Source organism: Phyllobates terribilis, unplaced genomic scaffold (assembly GCF_046119375.1).
Source record: "Phyllobates terribilis strain yellow unplaced genomic scaffold, ASM4611937v1 Scaffold_3__8_contigs__length_932513732, whole genome shotgun sequence".
Lineage (NCBI taxonomy): Eukaryota > Metazoa > Chordata > Amphibia > Anura > Dendrobatidae > Phyllobates > Phyllobates terribilis.
In genome coordinates, this window is record NW_027362763.1 from 381,032,216 (window position 1) to 381,047,174 (window position 14,959).

The following is a 14,959-nucleotide window of genomic DNA, read 5'->3' on the forward strand; positions in this document are numbered from 1 at the left end:
CAGGCAAAAAGAATTATATGATTTAAATTTGTCTATACAGAAAAGCAGTTTATTGGAGCTCCATAACAGAAAACGTGAGCTCTTACTTCTTTTTCAATCTATAATTTGAATTTATTCAGCACAAAAGCAGTACGTTGGAGTTCATTAACAGAAAACATGAGCTCTTATTTCTTTATAAAACTATAATTTGAAGTTACGCAGCATAAAAAACTAGACCTTTTCAAATCCCAAACATTAAGTTAAAATGACAAATCAGTACTCATGTTCAGTTGTTATCTATTGCCTAGTCAGGGCTTGCAATGATTGGATGCAGAGCTGTCTTTCGGCAATTACATCCTACTTCAATACTCAATTATTTAAAAATTTAGCACAGCAGAAAATAGTCCAAATAGACTTTTTTGGCCACCTGAAACAGCGGGTCTTTTTGAGTGTTTCTAATATACACTTGTTACTGCTGTACCTATCAAAAGTGGTCCAATGCTTATTGATGCACATGGAGAACAAAGGCAAACCTGTCTGGTTCTATTCTACAGAAGACCTACTGAAGCACAAATTGCAGAAAAAGTTAATACTGGCTATGAAACAATAATGTCAAAACACACAATGCATCTCAGCTTGCAACATATTGGGCTGTATAGTGGATGTAACGCTGGTGGGTGTGGATCCACTGTGCCACAGACCAGGCTTACCCTGGAGGGGCGTGACTAAGCCACTACCTGTTTTTTTCAAGGGCCTCTTGTAGTGAGGTTAGGCTTGGCTGAAGGTAGTTGCCAGGTACCACTCCTGTCCAGTCCAGTCCAGTACCCAGATCTGCGGCAGCTGATTGGAGGATCAGAGGCATGGGTGCGTGGTACAGAAGGGAAAAGACTAAACGTAGTCATACGATCCAAGGTCAGGGCAGGTAGCACATGATCAGTAAGAGTGGATGAGGCCAGATGGAACCACAATGCTTTAGAAGCAGTGTAAATAAGTGCAGCAGGAAACAAACCTCAGCGAACCAATCTGATGTGAGGTGATGACCATGGTGAGTGGGGTGGCGCTGCGAAGGCACGTGGATTATCGCCATGAAAGTACCCCCCTTATGTCCCCTATTCTTTAGGTCAGACTAATGGAGAAACCACTCAAGAATTGCAGAGGCATAGACGTTGCCGGCAGGCTCCCAAGACCTTTCCTCATGACCGAAACCCCTCCAATCAAGTAGATAGAAAGTTCTCCCCCTCACCTTCTTGGAATCCATGATGTCCTTTAACTCAAACACGTCTGAGTGGCCCTCAAGAACAGGTGTAGAGGTCAGAGTAAGCGGCTTGGAGAAATGGTTAAAGACTAATGGTTTAAGAAGAGAGACATGGAAGGAATTGGGGAAGTCTGCAGGTCACTGGATTGAGTTACTTGAGCACTATGTACGGACCAAGAAAATGGGGAGTGAACTTGTACGTGTACGAGGGCACATTCAGGCTAATATTCCAGGATGACACCCATACTTTAACTCCAGAATGATACAGAGGTGGTGAACCTCTCTTCTTGTCCACATGAGTCTTCATCCAAGAGATGGCCTTAAGGACGGAGAACTGGGTTTTCCGCCAGATTTGAAAGAAGTCACCATAAGAGGAATCAGCAGCTGGTACCCTAGACGAAGCAGACATAGGAGAAGGTATTTGAGGATGCTGGGAGTAGACCACGAAGAATAGAGATGCTCCGGAATACTCCTCAATGTGGTTATTGAAGGAAAATTCTGACCAGGGAAGAAGTTGCACCCTGTCATCCTGATGGGTAGAGGTGAAGTGGTGAAGGTATCACTCGAGAATCTAGTTTACCCATTCCACTTGCCCATTCGTCTGCAGATGGTACACAGAGGAGAAGTCCAGCTGGATAATCAGCAGTTTGCACAAGGCTCTCTGAAACGTAGAAGTGAACTGGACTCCACGATCAGAGACTATGTGGAGAGGAGACCATGGAGATGAAATACATGCTGGAAGAACTGCATGGTAAGCTTAGGAGCAGAGGGAAGGGACCAACCAAAGTATGAAATGAGCAATCTTAGAGAACCGATCCACCACGACCAGATGCTGATGCATCAGAGAGGAGCAGATTTGTGATGAAATCCATAGCGATATGTTGCCAGGGTGCAGAAGGAACTGGCAGAGGCTGGAGGAGACCAGCAGGCTTATCTCTGGAAGACTTCTTTCTGGCGCATTGTGAACATGCAGTTACAAAGTCCTGGACATCTTTGCCCATCGAGGACCACCAAAAGCATCAAACAAGAAGCTCAGTGGACTTACGTATGCCCATATGACCAGCAAACTTGGACTCATGCCCAGAGAACACAATTTTCTTCCTTCTAGCATCGGGGACTAAGGTCTTGCTCTGAGGGATATCCTTTAAAAGGACAGGGACTACCTCAATAATCCTGACCGAGTCGATAATGTGCTAAGGCTCTTCCATGCAATCAGTCACATCAAAGGATCGAGACAGGGTATCAGTCTTAACATTTTTCTCCGCAGGGCAGAAGTGCAATTCAAAGTTAAAACGAGTGTGTCCACCTGGTTTGGTGGGGATTCAACAGCTGGGTAGAGTGAAGGAAGGTCAGATTTTTATGATCTGTGTAAATTATTACTAGAGAGCTGGCACCCTCAAATATATGTCTCCACTCCTCAAGTGCCATCTTGATAGCCAGAAGCTCACAATCCCCAATAGTATAGTTTCGCTCAGCTGGTGAAAAACTGTTTGGAGAAAAAAACGCAAGAGACAGATTTCTCCAAAGAAGTTTTTTTGAAGAAGCACTGCCCCGCCACTGAAAGATAAAGAATCTACCTCCAAGGCAAAATGCTTGTTGGGATCGGGGTGATGCAGCACCAGAAGGCCTCTTTCAAAAGCAGGAAGGCCGACACTGTCAATTCCGACACGTGTCTGATATTGGCCTCCTGGTTAAGGCAGAGATAGGTGTCATAAGTGATGAGAAGTGCAGGATAAATTGCCTGTAGAAGTTGGCGAAACTCATGAGGCGCTGAATGGCAAGCAGAGCTTGAGGACGGGGCCAGAATAGAACTGAAGTGACCTTCTCCGGATCCATTTCAAGACCTTGATTGGAGACAATATAGCCGAGAAAAGGCAAGGAGGGTTTTTCAAAGACACATTTGGACAATTTGGAAAATAAGTTGTTCTCCTAGAGACACTGCAGAACTTGAGGGACGTGCTGCCTGTGGGGTGGAAGGTCAGGGGAGAATTGTCTGCCCGATAACCTTTTGGGTGCAGCTTTATATACTTTCCACCTGCTGGTATTTCTTGCTGGTGATAGTCTCATTTATATGTCCAGTCATACTGCTTTAGATTAAGCAGTCAGTAAAAGACCAGATTGAGTGTATCTCTTTGCTGCTTATGTTTTTTTCCCTGCACCTCCTTCTTTTTAGGAAGTTGGCAGCATATTCTCTACTCATATGTAATTAATCTTTTATTTTATATTTTGTAGTTTGTTTTACTCACTGTGGGATCTCTTTCTATTCCAGCACACTTTCCATTGAGTAGGTAATTTTCACTCTGATCTGCCCTCTGCTTCTTTAGTAGGAACGTGATGCATTCTATGGAGTTTCAGGCAGCATAGGTCTGAGTTGCCATCATCTAGTCTGTGGTTAGGGCTCTCTTTGCACAAGCAGTAACCAATAGGGGCTTCAGAGTCAAGATCTGTATTCTGTACAGGAACTGGCTGGGTCAGTTGCAGTTTTTAATGTGTTACCTATTTTCCCGAGTGAGTTGCTACACTATCATAACATCACCTAGGGTCGTCTCTCCTGTCAACCCTAGGCGCTGGAGTTTCCTGGTCTCATGGGGAAGTGGCGAACAAAATGTCCCTTGCCTCCACAATATAGACAAATGTCCTCTTTGTACCTCCGCTGTCATTCCTGTACAGAAAGCATAGTGTGCTCAACCCACATTGGTTCTGAAGTGGGTGGTGTCACTTGCAGTAGCAAAGGGGCCTGGAAATTTGGAGCTAGTCTGGGTGGTCCTCTGGCACGAGGAGAGGATGAAGCTAGTTCCTGAGCTTGCTCATGGAAGTGGAGGTATTTCCTAGTGTCCAGGTGTATAATGGCATCCAGTGAGAATGGTGAGTTTCTGCCAGTCAACTCATCCTTAATTAGACCCGACAGATCCTGCCAGAAGGTTGGCACCAGAGCTTCTTCGTTCCAAGTCAGCTCCGCCACCAAGGTATAAAAGCATAAGGCATACTGGGACATGATATCTATGCTCTGTCTTAGACTCAGCAGGAACAAAGTAGCAGAGGAGGTACAGCCTGGAACCTCGATAACTGTATGGAACATCTCCAGTAATTTCTCCACATCGCGGGTCTCTGAACCACCACATTCCCAAATAGAGTTCATCCAGGTCAGGGCTTATCCAGATGGCAAAGAGACCATAAATGCTATCTTAGTCTGGTTCAAAGGGAAGAGGTGAGCGTGGAGTGTAAAGTAGATCTTACACTGATTTACAAAACCACGGTTCTCTTTAAGGTCTTCATCAAACCGGGACAGAAAAATGAAAAAGGAAGCTGGAGCTTGGCAGCTCCACCAGAAACCGGAGCATAAAGTAGATCCCCCATAGAAGCTGACTGTCCAGAAGGGGACTGTCTGGACATTGCGGTGGACAGACCCTGAAGCTGGGTTGCCACCACATTGATGGCCTACATCAGCTGGCCCTGATGCTCACTCTGAGAGTGGACCTCCTCATACAGTGCTTGAATTGTCATCTTGGGGTCTCTGGAGCCTGACTTGTCAGCGGGATCCCTACTGTAACGCTGGTGGGTGTGGACCCACTGCACCACGGGCCAGGCTTACCCTGGAGAGGCGTGACACTGAGATTACCTGGTTTTTGCTAGGGCCTCTGAAGGGGAGGTTAGGCTTGGCAGCAGGTAGTCGCCAGGAACCACTCCGGGGCAGTCCCAGGATTTGCGGAAGCTGATCGAAAGGTCAGAAGCACAGGTGCATGGTACAGAAGGGCAAAAAGTAAAAGTCATCATACGGTCCGAGGTTGAGGCAGGCAGAACCGGATCAGTAAAAGTAGCTGAGGTCAGAGTGGAGAGGTCAGGCAGGACAGGAGAACTAGCTGAGTCAACAACGGAAAGTGGAGTACTGAAGAAAGCATACACATGAACAAACAAGGTAGGAATCAAATGTTCTGGCAAGCTGTGATGGGAGGAGCTGCCTTTTATAGAGCTTGCATGGGATAGGCCGGAGAGCCAGATCTATGCAAGACACAGCAGGGTTAAATTCCTGAAGAGATCAGCCACGCCCCCCTAAGGCCAGATGGAATCACTGTGCTTTAGAAGCAGTGCAAACGAGTGCAGCAGAAATCAAACCTCAGCAAACCGGTCTGATACATGGAGATGCCGCGCAGTGACCATGGGGAGTGGGGTCGTGCTGCGGAGGCACTTGGGTTATAGCCATGACAGTAGACAAGTGATCAAAGAGTCTATTCTGACTTCTGTTCACGACTGAAATTACCCACAATTGGCACATGAGCATCCAAGCTGTATTATAGCGTAATGGAAGATGGTGACCTGGTCTGATGAATATTTTATTTTATGCCTTGTAGAGATGGCATAATGTTACTTTGACATGTATCATCTACCTAAACTTTGTTGTAGAACAGGTACAAAAAAATTTCCTTTAAACACTGAAGTGTGGTCGACTTTAGGCAGTGATGATTGCAAGGAAGACAATTACAGGGTGGTGATATCATCCAGACTAAGGACGAGGAAAGGTGGAGCAAGAAGGTGTGTGCTCATCAAGCAAGAGAGTGCATCTCCACAAAATTGAGGCTGGGTAAGGTCTCAGTTGGAGCTTATGTGTGTTACCAGGATTAGGGGGGAGGCAAATCCTCTCCCTCCTGCAAAGTAATTCAAATTACACCGTACCTTTTGTGATACATATGCTCAGAAGTAGTGTCGGCTGGTGCTCCTTTTTGCCTTTTCTAAAGCGGGGATTCTGATTACGGTGTTCCTACGTAGGGCGACCAGTGTAGAATCTGCGGGCTGACTCAATGCACTAGAGGCTCTGTTATGTGAATGATATTGTGCCATTCACAAAGTGAAAGTTAATTTGCCCCTTTCTGAGAATTTTTTGTTTAAATGATCTTCTCCATATTTGATTGAAAGCACTGAGATTTAGCCCTTTTTTCTGTTGTTTCTTCACCTCTCCATTCTTGTCATTCATTTTTTTCCCTCATGTCTCTGGTCTGGAGATAACTGCAATTCCCAAAGGTGGGACACGCATCTGCCACACATGTATGGGTCTGTTACCAGATTATCTATTTAAAGAATTTGTATGACATGGCACCTTCAGAGGTCTTGTGGAGTTCATGTCTTGAGGGGTCAGTGCTGTTTTGGCAGTACAGAAATGTTGCATACAATATTTGGCAGGTGGTTTTAATGTAATGTTGGTGTATTTTTTCTAAGGTAAACATGTATTTCGAGATAATTTAGTTCATATGTTGAGCAAATTTCAACCTAAAAGTCATCTTGTTATAGTTTCCAACAGGGTCAAAAATTCTGACAGATGATGTAATCCTTGCACTGACTTTGGTACATGGTGAACTATTTGCAGAAACATTAGATTACTGTGCAACATCTTTTCTGCTTTTTGAAGCGTTTAGTCTGCAGTATGTAATCTAGTTATTATATTAATTACTGCAGACAAATCACAGTTACATCACTAATAAACGAGTCACATGGATAAAAAAATGTCAGTTGGTTGTCGGATATTTTTCTGTTTAAATTGCACAAAGTTTCTTGGCACCACTGTATATTTAATGACTTTTTGTAAATTTGTGTGTAAATGTGGAACAAGTTGCCTGACATGTTATTAAAAAATATCAGTGTCAAATTTTATACTGTACATAAGCAAGGTTCTTTAATCTGCACAGCCTTTTTCATATATTTGGCCCCCCAAGTGTAGTACAGAAAAGCTGATGACAAAATTGTGTAAAATATTTTGTGTCCATTAGCATCAATTATAATGGGCAACGAGTGGACAGAAAAATATTGCGTGTAACCTTTCCCTTTTCAGCAAAGGACATCATCATCATTTTTGTTTCAAATACATAGCTTCTGGTGCGTCACAATTTACATGTCAAATCAGCTTTTATATAGAAAAAAACACTTTCCTGACAAACTGACCAGCCCTTCTTTACATTAAATGGCTGCTTATGGAGGAGTATGTGACCAGACCAGTGCATTATTATCCTCCGAGATACGAGAATCTCACACGAGAAAGCAACTTTTCTATTGGAAGAGGCTGAGGAACTGACAGCTCTGGTCACTGCTCCTCCATCAGCAGCCATTTTATGAACAGAAGGGTGGTCAGTTTGTGAGGATTAGTTTGGATATATTTCTGTAAAGTTACTTCAGTTGTATTCACACATTATATAATAGTTGGTTGGTGACAGTTATTATTTTGTCTGAGCTGATGGGAACACAGCAGATTAGGCAACACAACCGATGGGAAAATTTGGGATTTTGTTCACCTGTCAGGTATCCATAGCTGGACTGTAAAACATTTCTGGTCACTAGAGATGAGCACACCTTTTGAAATGCGAATTAACCAACTTTGCTAAATTTTCCCAAAAAATTAGATTTGCAGCAAATAAATTTGCGTGAATCTCAATACTGTAAAGCTAATAAAATACAGAAAATACATGTTTATCAGCAGAGAGAGAGAGGACCCTGCTGACCAGAAGAGTTTACAATCTTTAGGAGCGAGGGAGGAACCCTCTGACCATAATAGCTTACACTTTACAGGCAAGAGAGTAAGTACCCCATTGACCATAAGAGCTTACACTCTACACAAAAAATAAAGAGAGAACCCCACTGACCATAAGAGCTTACAATTTACAGGCGAGAGAGAGGACCCCGCTGACCATAACAGCTAACACTCTACAAGCAAGAGAGATAGGATACCTGCTGACCATTAGAGCTTAGACTATACAGGTGAGAGAGAGGACCCCACGGTCCATCAGAGCTAATATAGTACAGGGAGACTTACCTAGTGACTCTGGAGATGGAAAACGACTCTGATGTACAAACTGTGCTTTGTGCTGGGCTTCGCTGGGAAGGTCCAGGTACTAACCCTCATTATACAAGATATGATAATCCGTAAGATGTCATAGCTGTAGGGCATTATGGGAAGGACTGCCTAGCAATGGTTTTAGGCTGCTCTGTAATGCTTCAGCAGTGTGGGAAATGGTGTTGAGAAAGTTTTTCTTTTTGGAGAAACGAGAATCAAATCTCAAAATGTTTAAATTAATGTTTTCAATGTTTGCATGAAACTGTGAATTTTGGGAGATTCGACTGAACTCGATCCTCCGTAGTTCAATATACTTATCTCTACAGGTCATGTTAACTATCTTGTCTACTAATGTCTTCCAACACAAAGCTGATCAAATAGGTAAGAATTAGTGATGAGTGAGTATGTTCTGTTAAACCTTTCAGCGAGCATGCTCAGGTGCTCGCTGAGTATGTTCAGCGTGCTCGAGTGTTATGATTGAGTCGAGCTGTGTGCATGATTTGCGACTGTTTGACAGCTTTAATACATGTGAGGAATGCCTACAAAACAGGCGTTCCTCACATGTATTAAAGCTGTCAAACAGTCGCAAATCATGCACACGGCACGATTCAAACATAACACTCGAGCACGCTGAAGATACTTGGGAAACACCCGAGCATGCTAGTAAATCTCGAGTAACAAGCATGTTCGCTCATCACTAGTAATGATCGGATCATTTTTGTCAACAGTGACTGTAAGAATGGACATAAGTGAATAAGTCAGAGCTGCAAATCGACAGTGGACAGTGTTGATTTCCATGCCAGTCTCAATGAAGGCACCACCGGAGTAAAATGCATCTTACAGCCTCCACCAGAAATGTTACTCCAGTCTGGGACTGAAATGCATTTCTGGCAACATTTATGCCTCTAAAGTGTTGGAAGTTTTGATGAATTCGCCATTTTGACGAAGCTGGCTGAGACTGATGGAAAAACACCAAAATCTGCAAAATGTTTGCACATCTTAGAATTGTGCAAAAATGTTGTAATTATGAAATGCTTTATGCCCAAAAACTTAATGAAAACACCTTCATAAATCAAACCCATAATGTATGATTTTCTATAACTATTGTTATTATTATTTAAGAGAACGTTTCAGATAACAATATTTTTTTAACAAAATTAGTCTTCATAATTCATTTTTAAACGATTGAAATGAACATTCTTAGTTTAACTTATAGAAATAAATTACCTTCACAGAGCTTTTGCTTCATGATTTCGCGTATTCTGGATATGGCAATGTAATCTTCAACATAGAACACATAAGTAGATGATGGCTTATTAGCTATTGCTTTAAGCTCACTTTCTTCAATTTCTGAGCCTACTCCGATAGCAAAAAGAGTAATTTTATTCCTTCTTGCTTCTTCTGCTATGTATTTGACATCATCTTGAGATTTTCCGTCAGTTAAAACAATGGCGATTTTGGTTAGTGGTCTCAAAGACCTAGCAAAAAGATTGTCTACTGCAAACTGAATGGCATTTCCAGTGCGTGTGTTCCCTCCCAGATAGTCAATAGCTTGCATTCTTTTGATTAAGTCATCAATTGACTCATGGCGTCCAAGAGGGATTTCGAGAACAGGATAGTCACTATACTGCACAACTCCAACTTGAGTGAACTTTGGTCCAATATCAAAATTGGTTGTAATATTAACAACCCATTTTTTAAGTATTTCAAAATTTTCAGGACCCACACTCCATGATCCATCAAGTATGAAAACCAAATCATTTGGTGCAGTTCTGCAACCTGTAAAAGGAGCAAATAAGGCAATATTAAACAATGTACATATGAATTGTACAAAATGTGAAATAGCCAACTATATAACCTTTGAAATCTATGCTTGCTTTGAGAAAAAAAAGGTAAGTTGACTTGATTAGTTCGTCACGTGATCAAGAACATATCCCCAACACTGTCATACGTAGTCCCACACATCGCTATAAATATATCTATAGATACAAGTTGATTCATTGCTGTATTGTCAAAATGTATAAGTGAAAACAAATTTCTACTTTTTAACACTGATTAGTCCAACATAACCCATTTATATTGATATTAGTGATACTAAGGAGATGCACTCTTATTTATACATTGGGCACTGAAACTTTTTACATTAATTTTAATATTTGTGTGAAACAGAACTCCAAATTCATTGCATAGACATAGCTTAATGAAAACTGTTTGAACATAGATATCAGCTCAGGCTCCTCAGTTCCTCAGGCTACCTCAACAGTAGCTGATGTTGCTAACCTTTATTTACCTTTATGCCTATGCAGGGGATTTCTCTATTCATAGTTGGGCCTCAATTGTGCCTGATGTTAATAGATGGAAATTCACTTTAACAATTTAAAATATTTTTTTCCAACTTTTATCAAATATGCCATAATGATTCTACAGTTGGAAGAAAGAAAAGTACACCCTGTAAATCTGTTTAAGTTCATGAACAAAGAACATTTTAATCAATAAATCTTTGAATAATAATAAGTTCCACAATTGGATGTGTTAAAAATGTTCCTGTGTTGAGATAATCTTATAAATGTGCCCCTGCTGTGTACTGTGTAATGGCTGTGTCTGACCGTACAGGGACACGGTCTGATCATACCACATCTCCTGGACAGGGGAGGAAGCAAAAGAGTATACAGACAGGACAGCAGGGGATCACAGTTGATTTTTTTTTTGTGAGATAAAATATTTCACTGTCTGTTTTTAAAAAATGTTTCACCTCAAAGAAGGAATCAGCTGTGATCCCGTGCTGTAATGTCTGTATTCGTTTTGTGAGGTAAAATATTGTTTAAAACAGGCAGTGAAATGTTTTACCTCACAAAATGAATCCTCTGTGATCACCTACTGTAATGTTAGTATACTCTTTTGCTTCCTCCCCTGCCCAGGAGATGTGGTATTTTTCATACACGGTAAGACACAGTCAATTTTTAAAATGAACTTTCGTTAGTGGGAAAACCCCTTTCATTTTAGGTGGTCTAGCATGTGCTTCACTCTACGTCACTATGTCAAGCCACAGCAGCTCCATAGGATTAAGGTGAGGACAACCATAGTGCATGGAGAAAAAGTAAATAAACTTCTGTGTTAATGACTTCTTCCAAAATCAATTGACAAAAGATGTTTCTATTAAGGAACAGAGAATGGAAGTGTCAGTTTCACAGATGTTTTTTTCCGCAAAATAATGGCAAAGACTAGTTACTGACAAATCTGCTCTACTTAAAAAAGACTGTTTATTAAGGCAAACAACTTAAAAAGGTCTACAGCAAATATGTTAGAGAAATTATAGCGTTGGTAAAGACCTGAGTCCACATAGACACATTTTCTGCAAATGGAGAGAATGTAGGTTTGTTGCAATTTTCTATAGGAAGGAGCACAATGAGCATCACTTAAAAAAGGTGAGAAACAACAAAGAGGTGATATGCTTTAGTTTCCCTTGTGAATTGGACACCTTCCTTTTTTTTGTGGGTGTGCCATGATTTTATTTCAGGGCATTTCTTTTGTCTGGCTTAAATGTGTTGGCAATACCCTCTGATGTGTTAAATTACCTTTCTTTCCATCATAGCACAAATACACAATGATATATGAATAGTAAAAAGAAGCCTGCAAAGCAATATCTAAACCTAATGTCAAACAACACCAAAACCTCGTGCAAACTGTAAAGGATTGTAAGGGGAGCATTGTGATTTAGGGCAGCTTTGAGGAATGAATTTGTTCAAAGGTGTTTCAAACCAAACTTTAAACAAAAATGTAAGGCCTGCAGTCCATTATCTTGATCTGAAGGGACGTTGTGTAATGCAAGAAGACAATCACCCAAAGCATACAAATAATTCTCATGGGGGACTGTTTATGGAGCAACTCTTAAGAGCTCTTCCACAGTATGTTGTGTGGCTAGCCACTCCACTTAGCAAGTCCCAAAGAACAAGCTTAAGTCTACAGAGTAGCTGCTGGCTGGTGGATACAGTTAGTATTAGAATGGTTACAAAATAAGGCGAAAACCCAAGAAACAAGGACAAAAGCAGTAAATAGCGAAGAACTCAGGAAGATAACTGGGGTCAAAACAAGGAGAGAAGGGCCAGAAGCAAATTAATCCAAAAAAAAAGAGTTAATTCAATCCAGGGTCAAAAGCAGGGAGCAATAATAAGATCCGACAGAAGGGGTAGAAAAAACAAGATGGATTAGGAATAAGTTATCAGTAATAATACACCAGGATCAGTATTAAAACATGTCAGCATAGGACAGAATTTTCACATATCATATTTATAGAGGGCACAGCGTTCCTGATTAGTCACTGTACTCATCCTTCTAATGTTTTGTTGACCAGCTCTTGCCACTTGCCATCCAATAAGACTGTATTTGCAGGTTACCATAAGTTAAATATTATTAAGCAGCTAATACTCACCTGTAGTGCCTCCTCCATTCTCCTGTTCTAGTTAGCTCCTTCTGTTCTTCTGAACGTCAAGTTACCAAATCTCTGAAGCTTTACTGCCAACTTTATAGGCTGGATCAGGCAGCAGAAAACTGAGTATACAGATCCCCACCACTATTATCATTTGGTACTAATGATCTATTCTGAACCTCCTTACCCAGCTCTGTTATACTGCTCTACTCTGCTATTCTGCATACCAATGTTGCAATGAGTTTCCTGTCGTAACTAGCTCTGCAGTATTGCAGGACTCTACTGTACCACAAGTAAGTACCACCCTGGACTTTGTCACCACTCAATACTGCTATAACACTGGTAGTACTTTAACCTTGTGACTACCACAACTCTGCTATAGCACGGAACGCTGCTATGCCATGGATCAGTACTATTCTAACCTTTGTGACATTCACAGCTTTGCTACATCACTGGGCTCTGCTATTTCACAAACTAGTTTTACATATTAGTCTATGATATACTCAATTCTGTATGGTATTAGTTTAGGTAAATTGTGTTTTTCTTGCAAGTGTATTCACCAGTCTCTTTCCACCTAAAATTCTCAGAGAGTAAAACTTCATCCTAGTCTTATTTACATGTACATGAACCACCATTTCCTGCATATTTTTATACAGTACATTTAACTCAATATTAACAGAGATTGCAGTTAGTCCCCCTCTCTTAGTGACTGCTGGCAGTCCATTCCCTATTTTCTAATTCTAAGTCTGTTCAAGATATTTGAATTTGTATCTCTATCACTCTAAGGCCAGTTTCACACCAGCTTTTTTTCACATAGTTGAAAAAAGGTGAGTGTTTTTTTCAGCGTGCTAGACCCATGGTCCATGTGATAGTTTTTACAATACTGGTTAAGTTTGTTTTTCTTATATAACGCAAAACATTTCTTAGCTTCTCCTACCAATCAAACAGTAAAATATAGAAGGCGCACAGATGACATTGATGTGCTGTTTTTTTTTCACTGGGCCATTTACTTGCATTGGCGAATTTTATCAGCAACAAAACAAATCAAAGTCCAATATGTCTCCATTAGAATGAAAAGGCACAATGATTGTAATGGTTTCGTAATCTATCCGCAAAAATAACAGACAGTATACATACCAAAAAAGAAAAATGTCCCAAGTGCTATGAAAATTTATTGAAAAAAATCAATCGGTACAGGAATTTGTACCTAAAATATGGAAATTCACTTTAAAGCAGTTAGAAGTATTTAGTAACAAATTGATTATATGAATGTGTAATTGATCCAGAAAATAAAACTGCTACACTGTTGATGATGTGGTCTTTTTTTGGTTCCAGAATATGCTTTCATATTTCTGCTAGTTAGGATTTCTGTAAATATGAGCACTTAAATTACCCAATGAATTTCTCCAAGGAGTATTGCAAAAAAAAAGTACATTTATGACCTTATCTTGCTCATGCTATTTGTTTAGACATGTTTAGTAACTCTCGAATGAAACATTGCAGATAATGTTTTTCAAAAGTCATTATTTTAAAATATTGTTTGATCTGTATTTCCAATGTTTTCATTAAGATATTTCTTTTGGGTACAGTGCAACACCCCGGTGAACTTATACTGTAAAATATTCATAATTATACAATCATCCTGCCTATGCTTGTCTGCCTACACACATTCTCTGTGATAAAACATTATTCTGCGTTTAATGCATACTCTTAATTTTTTAAAAAAAAGAAAAATAGTTGCTGGAGGTCACAAGTATATTGAAATGTGTTTTTTTATAATAAGGAATGTTGTAATAGATAAGGAGAAATTGAGTAATATCTTAATTAAAACATGGTTTATGCCAGACGCAATTTTGCTAAACCTTTGCTTTTACAATATACTACATTACCTACTTTTTTTTATCTACCCTGTGTTGGGGGTAAAGTCCTATACATAGGTCTTTATATAGATCATGCTAAAAGAGTAAGAAATGCTATCAAAATATATATACAAAAGCATATGGTATGAGGGATATATAAAATCTTTAGAATACATTATCCAATTAGTGTGATTGATGGCAGAGCTGTGAGAAACTACCTCACTGTGTCAACAAACGAAGGGCAGGACCCCGGAAACAGCTAAGCAGACTTTGCTACACTGTTTCAGAAACTCAAAAATTATTTCAGCGCCTTAGCTCCCAGTGCTGCCACTTCCAATACTCATATTCACTTCAGTGGAAGTTATGGACAGGGTATAAGCAGCTGTAATCTGATTCCTCAGTGAGGTGGATTTTAGATTTTTTTCAGAGTGAATGATGATTTCAAGAGGCAGGCGGAGGAGAGGAAGTGGCTAACATGTAAAAAAGAACTATATTTCTCTGATAAATTCAATTACAAAAGTTTCTTATATTTGCTTTTACAATTGATTCATGTATCCTACAAAAATGGGGGTGCACCACACTTGTTAAAGATTCAAATATACCTTTTATTAAATGCATATACA

At 40.3% G+C, this 14,959-nt stretch overlaps 1 protein-coding gene across 1 annotated transcript in view; it reads right to left on the minus strand.

Annotated features, from left to right (window-relative positions):
* COL21A1 (collagen type XXI alpha 1 chain) overlaps positions 1 to 14,959 on the minus strand; it is a 475,958-nt gene that overhangs the window by 304,295 nt on the left and 156,704 nt on the right. The window contains exon 4 of the mRNA XM_073675431.1: positions 9,279 to 9,830. Within this exon, the coding sequence (XP_073531532.1) occupies positions 9,279 to 9,830 (552 nt within the window). The remainder of the gene's footprint in view (positions 1 to 9,278; positions 9,831 to 14,959) is intronic.